General features: G+C 40.1%; 1 protein-coding gene and 1 long non-coding RNA gene across 6 annotated transcripts in view; one reads left to right on the top strand and one right to left on the bottom strand.

The window, feature by feature from the left end:
* stx4 (syntaxin 4) overlaps positions 1–26943 on the top strand; it is a 99217-nt gene that overhangs the window by 47140 nt on the left and 25134 nt on the right. For 3 of the 5 annotated variants that reach the window (XR_009708010.1, XR_009708009.1, XR_009708007.1), the window contains 2 exons: positions 18065–18232; positions 19010–19090. Coding sequence is in view for 1 of the 5 variants with exons in the window: in XM_061230762.1 (XP_061086746.1) it covers positions 19010–19084 (75 nt within the window). In the remaining 4 variants the exon portion in view is untranslated. Of the gene's footprint in view, positions 1–17347; positions 17524–18064; positions 18233–19009; positions 19091–26943 lie in introns of those variants that run through there. The other 2 variants (XR_009708008.1, XM_061230762.1) reach the window with 2 other exon arrangements.
* LOC133121533 (uncharacterized) lies at positions 9044–10110 on the bottom strand. The gene is made up of 3 exons (XR_009708011.1): positions 9958–10110; positions 9798–9863; positions 9044–9314 (listed from the first exon to the last, which is right to left on the bottom strand). It is a non-coding gene; the product is annotated as an uncharacterized LOC133121533 (long non-coding RNA).

Here is a 26943-nt window from a genome sequence, read left to right on the forward strand (position 1 = left end):
ATGAATGACACAACAATTAAACACAGTTATTTTCCATAAAATACTGTACTAAATAACTCTTTACAATGCTGATATTTATGTCCTCAGTGTGAGCATTTTTTTTTTTTTATGCGGACATCCATGCTCATGATATGCTCAGGGGGATATCATGATGCAGAATTACTGTGCTAGGTGCATAAATTCACAGAGTAAAACCCGGAACCCGGAACACCCGGATTAAAAAAAAAAATTTTTTTTACTTCATGCATGTACTAGTTTTGGAAGGGTCCCATGCTTTGCGATTCACCCCCTTGAAGTAGGAACAGTTGAGTCGAAATAAATGCAGACTTAATACTAGGCTATCCAGTTAGCTAGCTAACATTAGACTGTTAAAGCTGTCACCTTGAGCAAACTACGGGCTAACTCAAAGCAGAATATAAATTCTCTAATTACAACGCTGTATCGCGTCACCAGTAAACTCACCAGTGGTCAAAATGCCAGAATAACCACTCATAAAAGTTTGAAAGTAATCCATCAATAATACTGTTTTGCAGAGCTGCCATCTTGTTGTTCCACATTCAAGATCTAATTTAATCACCACGATGTTGCTCTTCCTCTCAACATATAACCCCTTATGATTTCAAAAGAGTCCAAAAGAGTGAGTGATCTTACTCACATTAACATCTTTGTTTTGACCAGATGACGTTATATGGCTGCAATCCGTGTGAACTTTACAAACAGTTATTTGGTTTTACCTTTATTTTAGCATATCGTGATCATGACAAACCTCACAAAACATGTTACAAACATAGGTGTCCATTACAATGTCTGCTAGAATTGAAATACGTCATTTGTAACATCTATTTGAAAACATACAAAGAATATATTAAATAATTTTCACCACTTGAACCGCATTTGCTGAAATTGATTGATAAACAAAATAGGCAGACAGCTAGCTTGCCTCATACATGCTACACACAGTAGTGTTGTTGTATTGTTGTATATTTAGCTATATTGAACTAAATTAAAAGTTGGATGTCCAGTGCAGGAGAAATTGAAGATGGTTAGGTTTTTAAAAATATAAACAGCAGCTGCTAAGCACACACTGAAAAGCTGCAACTTTTCCACTAAATGGTAAGATTATTGTTATTAATATTAATTATATCAAGCACTAGGCCTACTTCAACTGTGTGAAGGCAAGTGAGATGTAACAGTTTTTATTCTAGAAGGGCTGTTGCATGCAGAAAAAAAAATTCACTGCGTGGCTGTTGGAATTATTATTACATTACATTACATTATTGGCATTTGGCAGACGCTCTTATCCAGAGTGACGTACAACAAAGTGCATACCCATAACTAGGGATAAGTGCGCTGAAAGACCCTAGAGGGAAGTACAATTTCAATTGCTACCCGTACAACAAAGATAAGGACCAGGGCCTATTTTTATTTTTTTAAACAACAAATAAACAAACAACAAAGCAAAAGTGACCAAACTTAACTATCCAAATACTGCTTACCTAGCCAACTAAAAATACCGAAACACAACGTAAATCACAAAGACAACAATTAAGGTTCACAGGGAGGTAGGGAGGGATGGGGAGAGGTGCTGCTTGAAGAGGTGCGTCTTCAGTTTGCGCTTGAAGGTGGGAAGAGATTCTACAGTTCTGACCTCAACAGGGAGTTTGTTTCACCACCGTGGAGCCAGAACAGACAGTAGTGGTGAGCGTGAGGTGGAGGTTCGGAGAGGGGGAGGTGCCAAGCGGCCTGTGGAGGCTGAACGAAGAGGTCTGGCAGGGGTGTAGGGTCTGATGATTTTTTGTAGGTAAGCTGGGGAAGACCCCTTAACTGCTTGGAAGGCTAGCACCAATGTTTTGAATTTGATGCGAGCCATGACAGGCAGCCAGTGGAGGGAAGTAAGCAGGGGGGGTGACGTGTGAGTATTTGGGAAGGTTGAAGACCAGACGAGCTGCTGCATTCGAAAGGGTTAAACCAACAACAGCATTGGACTGGTACCTAAGAAGTGCCTAGCAAGGAGAGAGGCATAGGCCAAATTACCTGACGAGGGTTTAGTCAGAGCCACATCAGCGGTGTAGGGTCAATTTTCATTTTTGTTATTTTGGAAAATGCTTGAATTATAGATGCCCAAAATATGGCAAGTAAGGTCGCAGGATCTTGTTTACATCAGTCGCAGATGGAGTCTACGGTTGGAAATATTTTATGAAGCTTAGATTTAGACATGAATACCATGAACAACCTTGAATAAGTCCGTGCCTAGCACAGACCGAGGTAAAATAGATCTGATTGAGTATCCTATCCCACAGATCCTCCTGTATCTCTGTACCCAGTTCACGCTACCAAGTCTCCTTTATTGTTGACAGTGAATAGTTATCGATCTGGGAGATGATTGCATATCGTTTAGATATGGTTCCACAAGCTTCAGGGTTACAATCCAGAATCAAGTGAATGTCGTAGGTGGTATGGAGGGAAATTGGATAAACCACTGGTACCACTGGTTAAATGTATTATCTGAACTAGTGATTATTAGCTACAGGGACAACCTAAGTCCAAAGCACTTTCTGAACTGGGACCAAATCTTTAAAGAATTCAACACAACAGATTTTGACAAGACTATGTGATATGCAAAGGAAGAGAGGAGCACAGAAGGGCACATAAAGATGTAGAGCTACAAAACCTTGATTCAATGTGCAACCAATCAGGAGAAGAGATATCCCTACACCAGTAAAGGAAACTTTTAATATTCACAGTCCAGTAATAATACAAGTAATATACAAGAGGGTATAAAGGAGAAAGAAGAACATCATCCGCATATAATGATATTTTGTTTTTCCGCTGTAGGTTCCGAAGGGTAATATTCAAATCAAATGGTCAAATGAGTCTCATTTAATTATTTCAGTTTAGCTATGTTATTAATAACGAACTCAATAGTAATGATTAAATAAATCAAAACAGTCATACAGTTGAAATCATTATCTTAATTCAGTAACAACTTATTTCTGTTAAATAATAAGTTGGCTAAATTATAGTTCCTGACTAGCTAGTTGGCTTAGTTCAGTGTTGGAACAACATTGAGATGGACAACCGGTTACAATAAAAGGGTATATATTGAACAGATTTAATTACAAACACAGCTAAATAAAAAAAGGCCGTGACAGAAAGTGATGTGTGGAAGAGGAAAGGAAGATGGAGGACAAAGGAATATGCATACACGTATGCACCCGTCGAGGGAACGAAGGAAGGAGACATAAAAGGAAGAGAGGAAGAGTGCGTGTCCGTGAGTACACATGATGGATGAAGAGGATGGGGAAAGGAATTTGTAGTGAATATAGCTTGGGCCTTACAATGGTGGACTATGGTTATAGTGCGTAATGGCGCATACACCTAGTTGAAATTGAATACAAATTAATGCAATCACCCCATCCCCATGCGTGGGTTGGAAGAGAGACCGGTTGTCTTCTGGCTCCGAAGTTGATTAAAACTGCACAAGGTATGTGCGACCTCCGATAAAATTTGGGTCCTTGCAAGTATACGTGATGGTTAATTTCAGAACTAGCAGGCCCAATGAACAGAAGGGTTCAGATCAAGGGTTCAGAAAGGGAATATTGTAAAATTAATTAGGTGGGAGTCTTTTTTGGAACGAATATATATATATATATATTATGTCCAAACATATGGGGAAACTATATACTTTTATGCTAATACAATTATTCTAATTTTTCTTTTCTTTTTATTGAGTAATGCTATTTTTTATGAAAAATTTAGGTGTCCAAATTATTGGGAGTATTAAGATTATTTTAAATAAAACCAAACAAAATTAAATCTGCAGTAAAATTCTACTTATTTAAGTTAATCTGAGTCTTAAACAGTCTTAGTACATAAACGGTTAAACATACCACTAACCACTGTTAGGACAATAATCAAAAAATTTCAAACATCTGGAACAGTTTCAAACTTGGCAGGATGAGGACGCAAGTGCATCTTGCACATGCACAGTGAGGAAGATGGTGAGGGAGGCAAAGAAGAACCCAAGGACCACAGTTCAAGAACTGCAGACTCGAGTTGCATCTTGGGGTCCCAAAGTCTCAAAATCAACCATAAGACGCCACCTCCATACCAACAGACTCTTTGGAAGGGTTGCATGAGCAAAGCCCTTACTGAGAGCAAATTCAAGCATCTGGAGTTTGCAAAACGTCATTGGAACTATGACTGGAATAGGGTGCTATGGTCAGATAAGACCAAAATTGAACTTTTTGGCCATGTACACCGTCGGCATGTTTGGTGTCAAAAAAGGGATACATACAAGGAAAAGCACCTCATACCTACCATCAAATATGGTGGTGGATCATTGATGCTTTGGGGCAGTCCATTAGCGCAAACCTAAGGATATGAAGGATCTTGAAAGGTTCTGCATGGAGATCCCTCCAAATGTGTTCTGCAACCTTATTCAACATTATAGAAATAGGCTCAGTGCCGTTATCCTTGCCAGGGGAGGCTGCACCAAGTACTAAAAACAGGGGTGCCAGTAATTGTGAAACCTTTTTTTTTTTTGGAAAGAAATGTATAATTTGAAAAATGTGTAATTTTGGTCGATTCCATTGAATCATTAATAAAGTAAAATATTTTCCACTTCCACTTCCAAAATTACAATATATCTGAGTAATGGTATTATTTGTTTTCTACAGTCTTTTTTGCTAATTTCATCATTAGCAAAAAAGAGTGCCAATAAGTCTTCTGTGAAAAGCACTAAACAAAACACATTGAATTGAATTGAATTGAATTGAACTGAATTTGACCCAAGTGATTAAATTCAAGGAAGACCGAAAACCAAATCTGTGTAAAACATAAAACAAATAGTTCCACTCTACTCGGTCAAATGCCTCTCAGCATCCAGAGTGAGAAGTACCTCTGGACACCTTGAAGACAAAGCTGTGTATAGGGTGTTAAGTAGCTGCCTAAGATTAAAAAAAATGAATAAAAATTTAAAAGAGGATTTTTTGGATAAAACCTGTCTGATCAGAGACAATAAGGGTGGGTAACACAGGTAGAGTGCCAATAACTTAGCCAATATTTATTTTTATCTACATTTAAAAGGCTTATCGGGCTCTCAGCAAACATGGCTGTAAGTAATGGAGAAAGTTTGGGAGAGAACTTCTTATAAAACCGTTTGGGCCTGGGGATTTCCCACTTTGCATGGATGTGATTGCTGAGATTATTTGCTGAGTTCACTTAGGAGTGCTTTGGAATCGTCAGCCACCGACAGAATGTGGAGACCATCAAAAAATTGTCCATCAGAGCCAAATCTGGGACAGATTCAATCAATCAATCAATTTTTATTTGTATAGCGCTTTTGTCACAAAGCAGCTTTACAGAGAACCGGCCTCCAAGAGGGCAGTAGTGGCATAGAAAACCCCCTTGTCAACAGGACGAAACCTTGAGCAGAACCTGACTCAGTGGAGGAACCCATTTGCTGCTGGGTTTGTCGTAAAAAGGATAGTAAATATAAACGGATAAATTATAGTTCATAAATGTCCAATCCAAAATAATTCAGTCCAAGCAGAGATGACTCTGTTCACATGGAGGGATGGCAGGCACACTAATGAGTGGCACTGTCAGGCAAGGGGACAGGCTTGGTGCTACCACTGAATCAGCAGTGGCAGGAGGGGGGTACATAGCTGGTCTTGGGCTGGAGCTCCGGGCCAGGAGAGGGAGCTCAGGAAAATTGGGCTTGAGCTCTTGGCAGGTGCCCAGAGCAGGGCAGCTCTGTACATAATGCTGCATCAAATCTGTGAGGGATGAAAGATTGACAACTTGTGTGTTAGTATGGTGCAGGGTTATACCTTTGGCCTTCATGCAAGTTTTACCTAGCAGTGTTTTATAACCATACGTTTTGGGCCTGGCCGATACAAATTTAACAATGTGATCCCCGGATCAAGCTCACTGGTCAGCTCACCCATAAAGTCTCCAATTATGGAGTCGTGTGATGTGTTGTGATACAGAACTCTGTCAGGCATTTTGGCCATGACCGAATAAAGCTTGAGCCAGGAATATGCGGTGGTGAATGCCGCTATGAACACATTGCTGTGTTTGGGTGGCTTAAGGAAACCCTTGACGTGTTTCCACTGAACCAGGGCCACGTCTTCTGTTAGAAATGAGAAATGTGAGATGTCATGTTCACTTAAACATGAATTGCAGAAACTCTGCCGGGTCATGGATCAAAGTTGTGTTTGGAAGACTCGCTCGCTGCGCAAACTTGCCCCACAACAAATTTAGACACAGCTTTGATACCCGTCTTTTGGCTTTGTTGACTGAAATGTTGTTTGGATCCAGACGGACACCCTCCTTCTCCCAGTAACTCTGTATGTACGCATCCTTGTTGGTATCACTAGAAACCCAAGAGGGGTAGCCTGATGCTCCTTGTTTCCCCTTTAAATGCATTTTAATATAGTCACTAAAGAGAGTATTGGATCATTCTGGAAAATGCCAAACTTCCAAAATTTTGTCAATTTTGTAGCCTTTATCTTTATCACCAATAATTCACAAACACCTTGATGCTCTGATTCCGCACACGTTCTGCAAAACGGGAACATTCATTTCCCTGACACCCTGTACGGTAATACTGGTAAGTAAAGCTGTCTAGGAGGATGCTTTGACCAAATCAAAATAGTTTTTGATTGGGTGTCTCGGTGGCGCAGCCTGTAGAGCACTGACCGCATGCTCATTGCGAGCCGTGACGTCGGCGGTTCGAATCCGACCGTCCGACATTTGTCGCATGTCTTCCCCTCTCTCTCGCTCCCATTCTTCCTGTCTCTCTATACTATATACTGTCCAATAAAGCTGAAAAAGGCCTAAAAAATATCTTTAAAAATAAAAAATAAAAATAAAAGTTTTTGATTGGGTCAAAGTCGCGGAAGATGATGATGGGGTGACCAGTAGGGTAAACTTCATAATAATGTATTTGCTCACCTTCTTTACTTTTGTAATAGTAGTTTGCCCTTCAAAAAGAGCATCACATGGTTCTAGACGTTCAGGATAATCAAAGTCTCACAGGAACGTCTGTACCTCGGGGCTCTCCTGTTTGAGTTTTACCCATTTGTGCTCCCACATCACAACAACACGCAGATTGTAGGTTTTACATTAGTATCAACTTTCTCTAGGAATGTGTGAAACATATCTCCAAAAACCACTTTTGTCAAAGGGTTAACAGTGTTTGAATCAAAGAATTCTGGACAACCATGGTAAAAACAACCAGCAATTTCATACGACGTATGGACCCCATCAATATCCATCTAGATAGTACGAGCACATCTTAACCTCCCCCCAGTTTAGAGCATGCTGTATGAACACATTGTCACGGTGGTTCAGATATTCTAACCACTGACGACTTTTATTGCTGGATATAGTTGTCGGGGGATGTTATAGCAATAGTGTCTTTAGCTAAGAAACTTGTGCAGAACTGCTTCATACATACCGAGGCTATAGTTATGCACAGGAAAGGGTCTAGACCCGTGCTTCCTAGAACCTCTGTGCAGAACCTTAAACTGGCTTCTCACAAAATGACAACATTGTTCTGACAGTATTCAGCCATTTCTCTTCTAAGTTGAACCCCCCTCCAGACACGGTAGTATACCAATGCATAAATTCCTCAATCTCCTTTTCCATCATTGTATCAGCACCATAGTACAAGGGTGGCGGGTACGGGCCAATGTAATTCTGGTTCTCGATTTTATTCCAGAAATGGGGAAAGTAGCCTTTTTTTGAATCTGCAAATCCTAGAGCTGCTGGCATGGTACTAAGCTTCATGGTCAGAAAACAGAGGGAATCGATATACCACTGTTCAAAAGCATCATTGGTAATACACATGAGCTTGCTGCCCTGGGTAATTATGTGTGGTGTTATGCCTTGTTTAATTAAATATTGCATCAGCAGGTAGCCGTCATAACCCTTTGAATTATGCGCACTGAATGTGTAACACTTCTACTTTTGAGTCCGATACCGATTGAAAAAAGACTACACTTCACCCGAGAACACACGTGCTTACTCTCAGGAACTAACACAGCCTTGCATATGTGACATTGCTACATCTGTGAGGCTTAGGGTCAGTTGTACTGACATGATATTTCCTGGAGCATTTGCGGCAAAACTTGTAATGTCACAGGAGCTGTGCATTACAACAGATTTGCAAACAATCCTTACACTGTATTGATCTCGAACGGTGCGTAAGACATTCTGCATTAAAACTTGCAATAGTCTTTTGCAGCTATGGCTAATTTTGAAGCTGTAGGGTGTGTAGCAGTAGTCACAAACATATGGACTACCCAAGAAGCCTTTCAGGGACTTTATGCCATAGTAATGCCCCCCATCGAGATAGAGAAACAATGTCTTGGTATGAGGCCTGGAGGATGTTTGAAATTTTGTAAGGACACCATTTGTTGTACCATGCCACCACACAACTATCTTGATGTCTAGCAATCTCTCAAACCTTTGAATGTCAGAAAAACATTGTAGACCATGTCATGTACATGTAGACCAGTGGACATGTAGACCAGTCGACCTTTGTAATTGTACAGCCTGTCTCTCAGCCTTGCACACGGTAAATGTCAGATTTAAAAGATGTGCTAAGCATATTGCGAAACAGAGATTGCTACCCCGATTGTAGCTCACAATTAAATGCCGTAATATTTTGCGAATAATTTCACTCTTGAGACACGTTGACAATTTTCAGCGGGCTCCCACACCACCATTCTTGTTTTTAATAATGTGCGCCACCAGAACAATGTGACATGATGTGTCATCAGCCAAGATGTCAAAATTGCTCTGAACCATGTTTTCGATCATGCTCAAAAAAACATCAAAATCAAGGTCCTCGTCAGTGAACTACTGTCACGCTCTCAGTCAGGGAATTTCCACGCAACTCTAACTGTACAATGTCATTGTTGTATGAATGTTCTCAAAATCTTGTCATCAACCATTCTCTCCAACATCCTATTTTCAACATTTTCGAGTGTAGGCCTTTTGTTTCTCTGAGAATCAGAGTGTGTACCCCTCAGTCTTTTCGGCACCATTTTAAATGTTCAGGCACCGGTTTGCCAAATCACACTCACAGGTCAACTGTGCCAAAACCCATCCTGCTGTCGATGATGCTGAAACCGCCTTGCTGTTCATCTGAGCCGACCTTGGCCTGGATGTTGGGGATGTCTCTACCTCCGCTGGTGGTAATGGTATGATCACAGCCACTACCTCTGGTTGAACGATTGCGGACAGTAGAATATCCTGGTCCAGTTCCAGGGTTTCCAATTCCGATTTGGATATACTGCTCTCTGTAGCATAAAGAAATAAAATAAAACATAATTAAACATGTATTTAAAATAAGACACATATTCCCCTTTTTTTGTTTTTTAAATATGAAAAAAGATTTTTTTTAAACTCGAAAATAAGATACAACCGATAATAATAATATATTAATAATTCTGTGTTAAATCAGCCCCAGAATCGAAAGAAGTGTTTGTGGCTTCTGTGACCACTTCTACTTGACTTTCAGGACCTTAAAATAAAAAAAACCCAGCTCAGAAAATGTCACAAAAATGGATGTTCATAATACATTTTGAAAAGTGTCAGCACTGTAATATGGCCTTCGTCGTCCTCTGAAGCGTGAACCTTTGCCGCTATCACTATCGTAGGACGTTCCAAAAACAGCTGCAACAATGGACATAGATACAAATAAAATAACAAATAAACAGTTTTTAAAATATGCACACACACACACACACACACACACACACACAGATAGGCCAGTGACAAACCTCGATACCGGTCACATCAAATTCGTATAGAGTTGTCGACGGTCTGCAATATAAACTCCTCCAAATCTATATGAAAAATAAGAAAAAAGATTTCAAAAATAGGTTACCCCTTAAAAAACTAACCTATGAACACTATACCTAATAGATTAGCCATACATACCAGATACACTGATTAGGTGGTTTTCCGTGTCGGATTCGATGAGCATTTTCAGGTCGTCCTCCTGGTGTCAGTAGAGTCACCCGAGATCCTGTAATGATGATCTTTGAAGGGCCTTATTTTATACCATAAAAGGGGATAGCTCCAGGGTTGATAAGACACCTGTTTCTGTTTGAAACCTTGTTCTTGTTTTCCAGTAAATACCGCCCCCCTAAATTAAAACCACAACTGCCGGGCATTTGGCGGCATTTTAATTTTTGAATACTATTATAAGATATCCTGTACCCCGTTATAATGGGTATTACTTAGTCTATAATATTATAGCTAACTAATTTGACCATGTAGGTTTACATCTCAAGAAAGTCAGTCGTTATGAAATTGTATTGCATGTTTGGGCTAATATAGTTTATTCTGAATCGATTGCACCTTGCCTATGCTTTATTAACCATTCATATTGGTTTGAATAAATACCTGTTTATTCCGTAGATGTACCATACTTTAACACTAATTATCTAATTGTTATTTTAGATAATGTTGTATTTAAACAAGTTTGAACATAGCCTGTTATTTTAAAAGGACAGTTTGCATGCATGTATGCACCAGCCATGTACAATGTCCATGTCCATACTGATTGTTTTCGGTAACTATATGATCCAGTACACTTATTGTAGACAAGTTACTAATACCAAGTTCTTTTTAAGCCATTAAACAGTTTCTGTTATCTGGGGACTTTAATTACGCTTGTTTAAACATCTGTGGTTTAGAACGGGGAGAGCCTCGTGCCTTGGATACATTTGCGTGGGAGATATTGCTGACTGCCTTTAGAGACAGGATACGCCGTTTTCCCCCCAATGCACCTGACTCAGCAGCTTGCACATTTGCTAACATCAAATTCCAGCGGTTGATTTGCTAACGTCATATCTTTAAAAGCCAAAAGCAACTTCCTTAGTCTTTAACAATTTTAAAAACTGAAATAACTAAATGTGAAATGTATATAATATGTTTATTTAGATAATGCTACAGATACATAGGCCTGACGTGGTGCTGAAAGATAAGTTTGATAGAAAATTTTATTATTTTACACGCCTTAAATTATAGTCGTTCCCAGTGATCCTATGTTGACCTTCAAATCCGTAGGAATGTATGTTTTGGAATAATACATTTTGTAATCATTATTAATGTTTATTTTGTAGTTTTAACATAAAATAAAAATTACAAAATAACGGTCTGCATTTAGACAGACGCTTTAGCGTAAACTTATTTTTATTATTAGCTATTTGAAATGTCCAAAACACTCGGGTTACTTATACTGAGTATGTAATTGTAATGTAATTGTCCTATTTTTATTATCTAGACAAGTTCAATCATAGGCTAATACCTTAAAAAGGACCATTTGCATGTAAGTACGAGGATTACATTTATACCAGTAGTTAGCCACTAATATCGAACTAATACCCACCCAGAATGGCTACGGACACGTCACATCCTTCAGCTCTCTGTCTCTGTTCATTTCCAACTGGCTCGCGGACCAAGAACATCTCCAGACTGCCCACAGCCTTTTTCACCAATGCGAGTCTGGACAAGCTTTTGCACTGCAACTGAGAGAGAGGAAAAAAACCTAAGTATTTCTGTCTCTAAAATACCCAACTCTTTTCTCATAGAAACTAATAACTAACACTTTTCAAAATGTATTATATACACATGTCTAGATGTTTCTGCTAATTTAAAATGTCTTAATATGCTTTTACTTCAAAAAAGTACAAAAACATATATATAAATATCTTATTTTCATCTTCATTTATGTGTTAGGGGTCTGTTTGACGAAGCTACTCAAAATTAAAAATCATAAAGCACATACATAAGCAACATAAGCAATTAATCATCCATCAAACTGAATAAAACTCAGTCAATTTCATTCATTTGACTGGCTGAACTGTTTCTTAGTTGATGTGCCAGAACTTTTTTTGTTGTTGTTATATTCATACTTGTGCCTTACCTCTAATAAAGCCTGTTCAGTGGAAAGTAGGTCATATTCTGTGTGATAATTTGCTTCTTATGTAGTTCCAGAGTGAGGCTTGGATGATCTGTCACATTTCTGGTTTGAACAGTAAAGTTAGCCAAACTTAATTCGCAAACATATACTTAGCTTTTGTGTGTAGTAAGCAGTTATTGAAATGATCTTGAGATGGAGCTATCATGTTTTTGGGGGTTTTTTGCACCCCGCGGTGAAGTTGCCCCATAGGATCTAGGATCAGATTTCCCTCCCCAAATCCTAACCTTAACCATTAGTAGTAAACTACGGACCCTCGATCACAATGAAAAGAAGTCTGAACTTTTTGTTTTTGTCCTTGTTTTTTTGTTTCGTTTTTTTAACACCGGGCAATGTTGCTAGAGCAAGCTGGAAAGAAAAAACTTTATATGCTCACGCAACTCAACAGAACCACAGCATGTTGCCTATGTCATCCAATAGCTACATCATCCAGTATCTATGCAGATTCTTCACAGATTAGTTTCTCCACATGGTGAAGCATCAATTGGCACTAGCCTTGGTGTGTTTATAGGGGTAGGTTCATAGTCTATAGTGTCGTCGCTCTCCAACAACCCCTAGATCAGATCCAGCAGCACTGATAGAGCGAGAGAGGGACACGCATGTTGCGTACTCCTTCAAACACGATAACACAACCTCGAACTCTCTGTGAGATTGCTGTGTGTAAAATAGTGGCGGTCTGCTGTTATTTGTATCAGAGGAGGCACACATGCGGCATCTGTGCTCCCCATGATGATCTGAGGTATGTTGCGGCGGGATTAGATGCATAGATACATCCGGGTGGGAAAAGGGGGATAAGATGTATATAGAACAGTTGATATTTAAAAAAAGGATGTATGACCCCTTTAAAATGCAAGGGGTTTGTACTTGTATATCTGAGTCTCTTGAAAAAAAGATGCATCATAGAAACACATAGTACATACCGTAAATCCTCAAATTGTGTCCGGGGTCTTTTATTTACTTAGGCTGCACAAAGCACAGGCCTTTATTTGGGGCAGGCTTGTATTCGAGGCAGGCCTTTATTTCTTATTAGGCTTCTGGTGTAGAATTTTATTCTGAGAAATAAAGTAAAAGGCTGCACTGTTCAACACTTCCTGTAACCGTTAAGAAATCAATTAGTGTAGGCTAATCAGGAAACACCGTTTGGTAAGTCATAGTGTCAGTCTTAACAGACTTAGTTTATTGCAAATATTCTCAAACACAATAAATCACATGTAAGTCCAGAATCCATAAAATAACAACTTGCCAGACACGCCTTCATGAACAATAACAAATTAGCATAGATAACAGCAAGTTAAGGATCTTTTTTTCCTAAAGTGCGTTTTTTATTGTGAGACATGCGTTTCGTTTGGAGCATACCGGTAGGCTATCAAAAGATTTTCGCTTTGGTTCGGGATTTCATTTACTTTTGGACTGTTTGATTCTATTGCTAAATGTTGGGACTGATGGGCACTGAAATCTGGGGGGTATTTGATGGTTCACTGTTAAGTTTTATGTAGTTGAAAGACTGTCAGGATTGAAGGTGCGCTGTGCTGTAAATACATGGAAACCTTATTGCGTAACCAAGTAGCCTAAATTGAGTTAATTTTCAATTTTGCTTGATTTACTTTTTATTAAATTCGTAGGCTGGAATGCCTCGCGGCAACAAGCTACTTAGAAGGGGGCGGCAAGCGACTGGTAGCTTGAGAGCAACGTGTTGGAGACCCATGGTGTAGGACAACGACTTTTCATTGGCAACAGTATTAAACCAACCAACAATATAAAATATTAAGAAGAGCTCTTTTATTTCATTGAGTTAAATCGAAACAATGTCTTCTAGTGCTCATGGACAGAAAGCCCTACTGGTTGGCAATATTTGGGGGCCGGCCTTTATTTGTCCAAATCGGCCACGCCCCCGGCTATTATCCGAGGCCCAGCTTCAAATAGAATCCCGGACACAATTTGAGGATTTACTGTAGTACACAGCTGTTAATAAAACATTACAATTGGCTTTTAACGAGTGGTAATGTATTATACACACTGATGAACCAATGACAACACTACTGTAGTCTTCTCTGGAATTCTACATGTACCATGTGCAAGCAGAGGGAAGCACTTTATCTGGAGGTTTAACACGTGGCTACAACATTTTTGTAGGAGAGTGACTGGATGAATGGATGACTGGAAACATAATACCAATATATAAGAAAGAGGACCGTACTGATCTAGGAAACTACAGGCCTGTCAGTTTAACTTGTATCACATGAAAAATGCTGGAATCTATCCTTAGGGACAAAGTGGACTTATTTCTTGAAAATAATAACATTCTAAGGGATAGCCAGCATGGTTTCGAAAGGGTAGGTAATGCCTGACAGATCTTTTGGCATTCCTTGAGGAAGCTACCAAGTGTTTTGATGATAGCAGGGCTTATGATATTGTATATCTAGATTTCCAAAAAGCATTCGATTAGATACCACATGACAAACTCATTATCAAAATGAGAACTGTAGGAATTGTAGGAGCTATTTCGAAGTGGTTTCGGAATTGGCTACGGGATAGAACGCAAAAGAGTAGGAGTAGGAGGGGCCTTATCCGAGCAGGGTATTGTGGGAAATGGAGTCCCACAGGGATTGGTGCTGGGGCCACTGTTCTTCCTCATTTACATAAATGACCTTGACATAGGCATTGAAAGTAATTTAGTTAAATTTGCAGACGATACAAAATTAGGAAGTTTAACTAACAGGACTATGGACTCTAAATCTTCCTGGATTACTTTAGTAAACAGGATCTAGAAGTGGACGCAAACCTGGCAAATTTAATAGAACTAAATGTAAAGTTCTACACATGGGAAATAAAAATATAAGGCAGGATTACTTAATGGGGATACAAAATTGGATAGTGTTCAAGTTGACCAAAGCCTTTCGGGTTCTAGTCAATGTGTGGTAGCAGTAAAAAAAGTGGGACCACGCTATAAGAAAGATATAGAGGCACTGGAAAAGGTTCTGAGAAGGGCAACCAGATTGATTCTATGTATAAAAGATAAGACTTACAAGGATTTAGGATGATACAAATTATATTAGTAATTCATATATTAGTTAATTAATATATAATTAATTAGCAGCCAAGTGTAATATTGTAAAACGCAGATTTTGAAATGGTTTAAGTTATGAAAACACAAGATATAATCGGTCAGGGCAAGCAATGTTTATATAGATATGATTCGATTAGATTACGTAGCTTTCCACTATGCTGTATCTACATAACAATAAACAAAGCAATCATTGGACAAATTTTGCACATATTATTACAATACACTAGCAAGCTATTTGGGGCCATTTCAGAGGGTTAAGAATGCAAATACAGCAGGGAATTGAATGCTCCAGTACTATAGTTATCAAATAATTTCTGTGTTTTAAATCTGTAGTTGTGTGTTCACTTATGGCTGATTGTATGGAGTTTCTTCATCCGCATTTATTTGTTGACACACAAATTCAAACTACCAGCCAACTAAACTTCGCTTCAGGAGTGGATACAACACATTATTATACACATTATGATATCCTAAAATACACACCATAATATATAAACTTAACAGCATGTCTCTGCTGGTGACATTGACATACTTTCAAGTTTAACATCAGTTTCTCTCTGACAAATATTCATGATGATATCTCAAAGGTAATCACTGCCAAGTACTGCCATGAAAAAATCTGGCAAATGTACAATCAGATCACAGAAAACAACATTTGGACATGACTTTGTATATTGATTTAATAGATTTTACTTTTAAATATTCTTAGTTTCTATTTTTAAATGTGCACTCAGTGAGCACTTAATTAGGTATTTATTTGAGTTATTTTTTAGACTTCTGCTGCTGTAGCCTATCCACTTTGAGTTATGATGTGTTGTGTGTTCAGAGATACTCTTCTGCATACCACTGTGTGGTTATTTCGTTACTGTCATCTTCCTATCAGCTCTCCTCTGACGTCTCTCAGTAACAAGGCGTTTCTGTCTGCAGAACTGCTGCTCATGGGATTTTTTTTCTTTTCTTTGTGCACTATTCTTTGCAAACTCTAGAGCAGGGGTGCTACTTTTAAAATGACCAAGTGAAAATGATCTACCTACATAAAAAATGCTAAACATATATTTATTTATATATATATATACTAAGTATACTTCATATATACAATATATGTTGGTGTACCTTGCATAACTGCATGAACCTGTATGGCACAATACAACATTTTTGGTCATTACCTTACTCTGATGACTTGCACTGCATGGAATTAGCCAGGGTTGCATAGTCCAGACAGTAGCTGCTGGTAGCCATCCTCAAGCAGACTTCCAAATGATCATCAGTCATGGTGGTACGGTATTTGAATTTAATAATCTTCATGTGGGAAAAGGCTGACTCACATAAATAAGTGGAGCCGAATTATGCAGTCAAGGAGGTAGCACATTTCCTCATGTTTGGGTACTTTTCCTCTGTGAGTAAGTTCCAGCTTAATGTCAGCTTGTAGTGTCAAAATCTCATCCTCCACTCCAGATGAGTTCAGGTGAAACAGCGTTGCAATTATTTTTATCCGATTTTTTCCCCTTTTTCTCCAAATTTGGTAGCCAATTGGACCCCGTCTGATTCAATTAGAGCCAGTATTAGATACACCGCCCATACCCCGTCCCTCGGCGGCCAACGGGAGAGCGACACGCCTTCTTCAAGCCGTCTCGCCTCCCAAGCTGTAACCGTGATTCTGAGGCGCCCGAGGTGCTTGTTTGTGCGGCTATCTACTAACCCTGCCAAGTCCCTCCCTCTGGAGCAGCGAGCCAATTATTGCTGCTCCACGTGAGCCGGCCAAACTTGGCTTTTTGGCAGGACCGAGAATCGAACCCCGGTCCCCGGTGTGCAACTGCAGCGAACTGCAACCGCGAGTCTGCTGCGTCTTAGCTTGTTGCGCCACCGCGGCTCCCATGCGTTGCAATTTTTGATGCGAGTGAATCAACCTCAGCATCTTCTCGAAATGGGTAGTACATAAATGTAGCGACTGGCTCGAGTAAAGCAAAGTCTTGAAAGCGTTTGTCAAACACTGACAGACAATTGTCAACTGTCAAGTTGCACACACGCCTTCTGTTGCGTCTCCAGCTCTGACGCAAGTTTTTGGAAGTTCCCCAAATCATGGCGCTGCAGCTTTGAGGATAGATAGCATTTTTAGTTTGAAAGCATTAACTGAGCTGAACAATTTGACCACGGTTTTGTCTTTTCCTTGAAGCTCTAAATTAAGCTCATTCAACATATGTTGGTCAGATCGGTTAAAAATGCCAAGTCTAGCAGCCACTGATCGTCATTCAGTTGGTTGTATTCTGCATGTTTAGCGACAAGAGGAAACTCCTTTATCTCCGGACAGAGCTCTCGGAATCTCTGCAGGAATTTCCCCCTACTAAGCCATCTCACATCAGTGTGTACCAACAACTCAGTGTGGTCGCAGTCAGCCTTCTCCAGATGAGCATGGAACAGCCGTCTTTGAAGAGATCTAGCTCGAATAGAACAGGTAATCTTCATTGCCACATCCATTATCTGCTTGTTGATGTATTATGCAGTGGTAATTGAGGAAGTCGGGGAAAGCGTCGTCCTCCCTGCACTTGGCAATAAATCCATTTGAGCGGCCAACCATTGCGGGCGCACCATCTGTGGTGATCGACACCAATTTGCACACTGGGAGCTGGGTTTTCTCAATAAAGTTTTTGAAAGACTGAAAAATGTCCTCTCCCCGTGTGTGTTCTTTCATGGGCAGTATTGTTAACAGCTCCTCTTTTGCAGTCATATCTGTAAATACCATCCGAATAAAAATGCACAATTGTATCACTTACGTCTGTAGACTCGTCCAATTGCAGTGAGAAACGAGTCAGCTGCTTCAACGAATGCCTCTTTTATCATCTCTCCATCTTGAAAAGACTTCTTGTGCTTAATGATGGAGTGACTCACCCGGACGATGCTTCGGTGGCTGCCTTAGCTTTTGAGCTCAGCTGTGAGAAAAATGGCTGCTGTCCGGACAACTGTGATTTTAGTTCCTTTACCTTTCTCTTTCTCAGCTCGCTTTTCAGAGGGAAGTCAGTGTCGCAGTTTTTATGAACAGTCCGAAAGTGCCGCTCCACATTTCCCTTCTTTGGAATAGCGATGGTAGATTGGCAGATCAGACAAACGCACTTCGAATTTGACATTGTGAAAAAAAAGTCCTCCTCCCATTCCGGATTGAAGTGGTAAGTTTTTGGTTTCTTACATGGTCCAGCTCCCCCACTCATTTTTATAGCCTTTCTTTAGTAGAGATAAATTGGAGCTAACTAGGTTATTAGCTCGCCCGTGTTTTTGCAGTAGCTCGTGTGGTTGACCGCGCATGCGTGGCGACATAGGTGTCACAAAAGATGAGATCTCAGACTGGCTGCCCTGTACGCCAATCAAGTGGCACGTGCCATAGTGAGGATGGATGATAGGCTATCTAATTTTTTTAATGCCATGCCATCTACACACTCTACCTTTGCGATCGACCGGTCGATCGTGTTCGACGTATTAGGCACCCCTGCTCTAGAGTCTAGTGTACGTGAAAATCCCAGAAGTTCAGCAGTTTCTGAGATACTCAAACCATCCTGTTCGCCACCAACAATAATTCCACACTCAATGTCACTTAGATCCGATGGTTGATGTCAACTGATGGTTGATGGATCCCATTCTGATGGTTAATGTGAACATTAACTGAAGCTTGTGATGATGGCATGAATAAGTAGGTGTAATAAAGTAAAAATGTTCCTAATAAAGTGCTTGGTGAGTATATGTGTCTGTGTGTATATATATATGTGTGTGTGATAAAGGCATACCTCCTAGATCAGTATGGAACATTTTGAAATTGAAATCATAATTGTGCATTCAGTGGCAATGTAGTCCAACTCTCCTTGCTTGCAGATCACCTTCATGTTATTTTTGGATTGTTGGTTTAAATTGTTTTGCATAATGCTATAACTGCTTTCTTTGTCTCTCTGCAGAAGAAGTTGTGGATTGCATTGTGCTGCTGCATTCTTCTGATAATTGTGGCCATTGCCTTGGCTCTGTCCCTCTAATGAAATGTAAGTTCACTTCTATGCACAGATCCAAATGTGTTTTATTTCCCATTAATTATACCATTGGACTGTAAGAATATGTTCTAGCATTTTAACTAAGTGAAGACGTGCCATCTTTGTGACGCATCCAGCTCCCTTTTTCACACATGCTTTCTGTGAAATGTTTTGTGATGTTCTTGTGTGTGCATCTCAGAGGACTTTTCTTAAAGCATAGTTGAATGGCCAACTGATTCTTACAAGAAGGTTACTTACCACACATAAACATGTGATAGTTTTCAGTACCCCATAAAAATGTGCTTTAGAAAAGCTTCTTTTTCATAACTAAAGATGACTTTTCTATTAGGGGTGTGAATGGTTAAACGTTTAAATGGTTAACAAACAATGCTAACCGATTTTTTTCTGAAGCTGAAATGGTAAGCTCTGTTTAAAATGAACCACCAGGTGTATTATTGCGGTTTACATTCTAAACTAACAATCGACAAGCTACAGCAGTTGTTACATTTCAGGGGGGTTAAAATGCTACCACCTCAGGGAATTGAATGCTACAGTATTGGAGTTATCAAATAATTTCTATGGCTGTTGTTTGACTTATGACATGTATTTGTTTTCTCTCTTTGCTTGATTTATACCATTGTCTTTTGGGCCATTCCGTGTCAACTCAAATTAAGTGCACCGCCTCAATTTCTTAATTTTATTATTTTGTGTCATGGTAGGCAATGATGAGGAATAGAAATCCTGAAAATCTAAGCTTAATACACTGCTTTGTTTTCGGGGGGCATCATTTAAAAAGTGCCAAGCTGCATTCATCTCTGTATTATGAAGATATTGGGCCTTAAAAGTGACATTCTTTCACACAAAGCTACTTTCGAGGCATCTCAAAAAGTAGACCTGTCTGTGGAAGTCTTATGGTTTCTATGGAAGCTTCAAAAACATCAAACATTGGTATATGCTCCACCAAATGAAATAGTCCATAATAACTTTTTATAAACCTTTTAAGAAGATAATTATATTTTATTGGGCATCTAAAACGTTCAAGTGCATTGTATTTTTGAAGAAAATTACATATATAAACAGTCTAGCTTCAGATAACTATCATATAAGCATGGAGATCACTCTGGTGATGTTGATAGCTCACAGACTTCAGGAAGTCCTGGCATGCAAACAGTATGCAACCAAATCCAAAACATGACTGAATTTGACATTGTTAATTTGTCTGAAACATTGAAATACGGGGCTATGTATGAAAATGATTGTAATTACGACATGATGAAACCAATATGTACAGAAATACCCTTTAATAAAATCTGAGAATCTGCACTTTGACCACGTATAAATTGTTTGATTACAAACAGAGAAAATAATTTTTACTGGTACTGTATATCAAAATAAATTGCACAATAGACACATTGCATAGCTTGAACCATTTAAAACAAATCACACTCATAAAATCTAAAATAATATTGGATCATAAGAAAGAAAAATAAATGTGCAGCATTCAACTCTGAACTAAACTGGGTCCTTTTTTCTCTCGCCGATTGTTATAGGCTACTACTCTATTGTCTCTTAGTTGTTTTATTTATTTTTGGCTTATTCATCTTTATTTATCATTGGTTTCTTCTTTTTGTGGATTCTCTTTTCATTTCAGATTGAATCCATAATAAGTCTATTAGATGGGCTTATTCCACAACATAGATATAAATACAATGAGATGTCATTCATGATATATAGTGATAGGCAATCAAATGAGGATTGTTGCTCAGTTCAAAAACTTGCGCACTGATTGATTAATTAATTTATTGATCTGTCGAAATTCTGGAAATTCACATCAGATGAGAACTGTGTTTGTTTCTATTCAACACAAAAACTATGTGTAAAGTGAGAAATAATGTCATAATGGTTGGCAAAAGCTGAAAAAGACAGGAAATTCAACCCAAAAACTGTTTTAAAGAAGAGAGAGAGGAGACCCTGCTGCTGAGACGCTGTTGACGCCGTTTGCTATGCACTACGTGTCTACGCACTTCCTGTTTGTGGTGTTGGGTGAGCTCCGTGAAGTTGGCAACAATTAGACTTCCTGTACAGAAGTTCCGGTTTCAACTTCCTGTGATTTTCCGTCAAAATAAGAGCTGCTGAGTAACGTTAAATAATGAGAACATAGTTACTGCGTTTGCTGCGATTCCTCACATAATTACCATTGTTTAAATTCATTGCTGATAGAACTTACAAAAGTCAGCAAGCAACTAGCTTGCTATTTGACTAGTGACTATATTGTAGGCCAAGCATAAATTGCTTGACCTTGTCGGTTCAATAACTCCTCATTTGCATACCTGCTTACTGTTTGAAAAAAAAGTTGCCAAATATGAAGGGGCATACATTAAATCTATGTATAATATATATAAAATTATACATTTATTATCTAAAATCATGTTCCGAGCAATTGTTGCTGTATTTAGTGTGGTAAGGGCATGCAATGCCATTGACTGTCAATTCACAAGCAGCTCATTTGCATAGCTCATAACTCAAAAACTAGAAATTGTTTCAAAATGAAAGGGGGTATACATTTGTTAGTTGGACCCATATCTTTAATATTCTACAGTCCTTTCTGCAAAATCCTGTTCCGAGCAATTGTTGCTGTGTTTCTAGTGTGGGGAGGCCATACATTGCCATAGACTGTCAATTGCCACCCAACTCATTTGCATAGCTGATAACTCAAAAACTATGAATTGTTTCCCAATGAAAGGGGGTATACATTTGTTAGTTGGACCCATATCTTTAATATTCTACAGTCCTTTCTGCAAAATCCTGTTCCGAGCAATTGTTGCTGTGTTTCTAGTGTGGGGAGGCCATACATTGCCATAGACTGTCAGTTGCCACCCAGCTCATTTGCATAGCTCATAACTCAAAAACTATGAATTGTTTCAAAATGAAAGGGGGTATACATTTGTTAGCTGGACCCTTATCTTTAATATGAAACAGTCCTTTCTGCAAAATCCTGTTCCGAGCAATTGTTGCTGTGTTTCTAGTGTGGGGAGGCCATACGTTGCTATTGACTGTCAATTGCCACCCAGCTCATTTGCATAGCTCATAACTCCATCCATCCATCCATTATCTGCACCCGCTTATCCTGATCAGGGTCGCAGGGGGCTGGAGCCTATCCCAGCATACATTGGGCGAAAGGCAGGAATACACCCTGGACAGGTCGCCAGTCTATCTCAGGGCACACACACCATTCACTCACACACTCATACCTACGGGCAATTTAGACTCTCCAATCAGCCTAACGTGCATGTCTTTGGACTGTGGGAGGAAACCGGAGTACCCGGAGGAAACCCACGCAGACACGGGGAGAACATGCAAACTCCGCACAGAGAGGCCCCGGCCGACGGGGATTCGAACCCAGGACCTCCTTGCTGTGAGGCGGCAGTGCTACCCACTGCACCATCCGTGCCGCCTAGCTCATAACTCAAAAACTAGAAATTGTTTCAAAATGAAAGGGGGTATACATTTGTTAGCTGGACCCATATCTTTAATATTCTACAGTCCTTTCTGCAAAATCCTGTTCCGAGCAATTGTTGCTGTGTTTCTAGTGTGGGGAGGCCATACATTGCCATAGACTGTCAATTGCCACCCAACTCATTTGCATAGCTGATAACTCAAAAACTATGAATTGTTTCCCAATGAAAGGGGGTATACATTTACTCTATATACCCTTATCTTTAATATTCTACAGTCCTTTCTGTGAAATCCTGGTCCGAGCAATTGTTGCTGTGTTTCTAGTGTGGGGTGGCCATACGTGCTAGACCCCTATCAGTCTGGCTTCAGATCGGGCCACTCGACAGAGACCGCGCTGCTCTCCGTCAGTGAGTCACTCCATGCCGCACGAGCAGCCTCCCTCTCCTCTGTCCTCATTCTCCTAGATCTCTCTGCTGCCTTCGACACTGTGGATCACTCCATCCTCCTATCTGCCCTCTCAGCAACGGGCATCTGTGGCACAGCCCTGGACTGGATTGAGTCCTACCTCTCTGGTCGCTCCTTCCAGGTTGCCTGGGCTGGTTCGGTATCGACACCTCGGCCCCTCGCCACAGGAGTTCCCCAGGGCTCAGTCCTCGGCCCGCTTCTTTTTTCTCTTTACACTCGCTCCCTTGGCCCTGTGATCACTGCACATGGGCTATCCTACCACTGCTACGCGGACGATACCCAACTCTTCGTCTCGTTCCCGCCGTCTGATACGCAGGTTTCAGCCCGTATCTCTGCTTGCCTGATTGACATCCAGAGCTGGATGGACAACCACCATCTAAAGCTCAACCCAGGCAAGACTGAAATGATATTCATCCCTGCTAAAACCTCTCCCCATCTGGATCTCTCCATTTCCCTCGGGGATACCACACTCACGCCGTCACCCAGTGCAAGGAACCTCGGCGTGGTGATGGACAGCAGACTGTCCCTTTCCGAGAACATTGCAGCGGTGACCCGGTCTTGCAGGTTCTTCCTATACAACATACGGAGAATCCGCCCCTTTCTCACCCCCTACTCGACCCAGCTCCTGGTCCAAGCGATGGTTCTGTCCCGCCTGGACTACTGCAATTCCCTCTTGGCTGGCCTCCCAGCGTCTGCCATCAGACCCCTCCAACTCATCCAGAATGCAGCAGCTCGTCTGGTCTTCAACCTTCCCAAATACTCACACGTCACCCCCCTGCTTACTTCCCTCCACTGTCATGGCTCGCATCTAATTCAAAACATTGGTGCTAGCCTTCCAAGCAGTTAAAGGGTCTTCCCCAGCTTATCTACAAAAAATCATCAGACCCTACACCCCTGCCAGACCTCTTCGTTCAGCCTCCACAGGCCGCTTGGCACCTCCCCCTCTCCGAACCTCCACCTCACGCTCACGACTACTGTCTGTTCTGGCTCCACGGTGGTGGAACGAACTCCCCGTTGAGGTCAGAACTGTAGAATCTCTCCCCACCTTCAAGCGCAAGTTGAAGACGCACCTCTTCAAGCAGCACCTCTCCCCGTCCCTCCCTACCTCCCTGTGAACCTTAATTGTTGTCTCTGTGATGTGCTTTGTGTATCGGTATTTTTAGTTGGCTAGGTAAGCAGTGTTTGGATAGTTCACTTTGGTCACTTTTGCTCTGTTTGTTTGTTAATTTGTTCACTTTGTTGTACGTCGCTCTGGATAAGAGCGTCTGCTAAATGCCAATAATGTAATACATTGCTATTGACTGTCAATTCACAAGCAGCTCATTTGCATAGCTGATAACTCAAAAACTGTAATTATTTCAAAATGAAAGGGGGTATACATTTACTCTATATACCCATATCTTTAATATTCTACAGTCCTTTCTGTGAAATCCTGGAAACAATTGGCTAAATGATTCCATTATAAACACATACCTGTCATTTTTAATCAGTACCCAAAAAAATAATTCTTGCAGTCCCCTCTACTGCAACTATTTGTTAGCCAGGAACTGTATAGTTTGTACTGCAAGACAATTGAGGTCTTGCCAAATTTACCAAATTTAAAAAGAAATTGGTGGAGATTTAAATTTGTCCTTGTTCCAGTGAATTTAGATTTGTTACATTGGACCATGATTCATATTACAATGGAACATTGCAGGATATTAGAGGGAAAAATATTTTTTAAAGCAATATTAATGGATTCACTGAATGATTACATATATAGTAATCAGTTAAATTGCAGTCCAAGTAAAATGCGAAAGGTTGTCCTGGATGACTTAACTTAAAATTAAATACTCATTAGAATTAGCCCAACAGTAAATCCTCCTTACAATTAAGGCCTCGGTTTGTTTCCAAGTCCCATTTGTGTCCCTACTTACTTCCCACTGCCATATTGTCATTTTTTCCCCCTTCTCTTCATCACAATCATACTGCAGCGCTCATCTCATCTTTATTAGCAGTTCTTGACCGTCTCTCACTCTATTTATCTTTACAGTATTTTGGCATTACAGGAAAACTACATCCAGTAAATTTGGTTTTTGAATATGCTCACCAATGTCCTTCCTTTCCAGGTCAGTTAGATGGGAGCAGCTTTGGACTTTACGTTTGTGTTTTCAAAAAGTATAATACTTGATAGTAATCAGTTAAATTGCAGTCCAAGTAAAATGCGAAAGGTTGTCCTGGATGACTTAACTTAAAATTAAATACTCATTAGAATTAGCCCAACAGTAAATCCTCCTTACAATTAAGGCCTCGGTTTGTTTCCAAGTCCCATTTGTGTCCCTACTTACTTCCCACTGCCATATTGTCATTTTTTCCCCCTTCTCTTCATCACAATCATACTGCAGCGCTGAGACACCCCCCACATACTGCCCCAGGACCGCCACCTCCTTCATCTGCACCCTGCCAATCTCACACACATTCAAAACCCATCACATGAACAAATTGTTCATAATTAATTGTTAATTGTTTTATCTGACCATCATTGTCACCCGTAAGCCAGCCAGAGGAGAATGGGCCCCCCACTTAAGTCTGGTTCCTCCCAAGGTTTCTTCCTTCTCCACCTTGGAAGTTTTTCCTTGCCACTGTTGCCCTAGGCTTGCTTTTGTGGGGGGAAAGGCTGGGGCTTGCGCTAAAGCTGTGTTTCTCAACTCTAGTCTTGCCGGAAGGTTTTTGTTGTAACCAGAAACTGAAACAACTAATTTAATAACTGAACCAATCATACCACCAAAAATGCCCTAAATTAAATAAATCAATTAATAAATTCCTGGTTGAGAAGCACTGCTCTAAAGCATGTACTGACAAATATAGCGTGAAATGTGCAACACAAATAAAGTTGATTTGACTTTAATTTAATTGTAAAGTTGCATGGTTTGGGTTTATCCCTGGGTATATAGGTCTATAATGAGCAGCATGTGAATTGACAGTCTATAGCAATGAATGCCCACCTTGCACCTGACACACAGCAACAATTGCTGTGAACAGGATTTTTCAGAAAGGACTATAGAAAATTAGAGATAAGGGTCCAGCTAACAAATGTATACCCCCTTTCATTTTGAAACAATTCATAGTTTTTGAGTTATCAGCTATGCAAAAGAGTTGGGTGGCAATTGACAGTCTATGGCAACGTATGGCCTCCCCACACTAGAAACACAGCAACAATTGCTCGGAACAGGATTTCACAGAAAGGACTATAGAATATTAAAGATATGGGTACAGCTAACAAATGTATACCCCCTTTAATTTTGAAACAATTTCTAGTTTTTGAGTTATGAGCTATGCAAATGAGCTGGGTGGCAATTGACAGTCTATGGCAATGTATGGCCTCCCCACACTAGAAACATAGCAACAATTGCTCGGAACAGGATTTCACAGAAAGGACTGTAGAATATTAAAGATAAGGGTCCAGCTAACAAATGTATACCCCCTTTCATTTTGAAACAATTTCTAGTTTTTGAGTTATGAGCTATGCAAATGAGTTGGGTGGCAACTGACAGTCAATAGCAATGTATGGCCACCCCACACTAGAAACACAGCAACAATTGCTCGGAACAGGATTTTGCAGAAAGGACTGTTTAATATTAAAGATAAGGGTCCAGCTAACAAATGTATACCCCCTTTCATTTTGAAACAATTAATAGTTTTTGAGTTATGAGCTATGCAAATGAGTTGGGTGGCAATTGATAGTCTATGGCAATGTATGGCCTCCCCACACTAGAAACACAGCAACAATTGCTCGGAACAGGATTTTGCAGAAAGGACTGTAGAATATCAAAGATAAGGGTCCAGCTAACAAATGTATACCCCCTTTCATTTTGAAACAATTTCTAGTTTTTGAGTTATGAGCTATGCAAATGAGCTGGGTGGCAACTGACAGTCAATAACAACGTATGGCCACCCCACACTAG

The sequence above is a fragment of the Conger conger genome, chromosome 2, assembly GCF_963514075.1.
Source record: "Conger conger chromosome 2, fConCon1.1, whole genome shotgun sequence".
Lineage (NCBI taxonomy): Eukaryota > Metazoa > Chordata > Actinopteri > Anguilliformes > Congridae > Conger > Conger conger.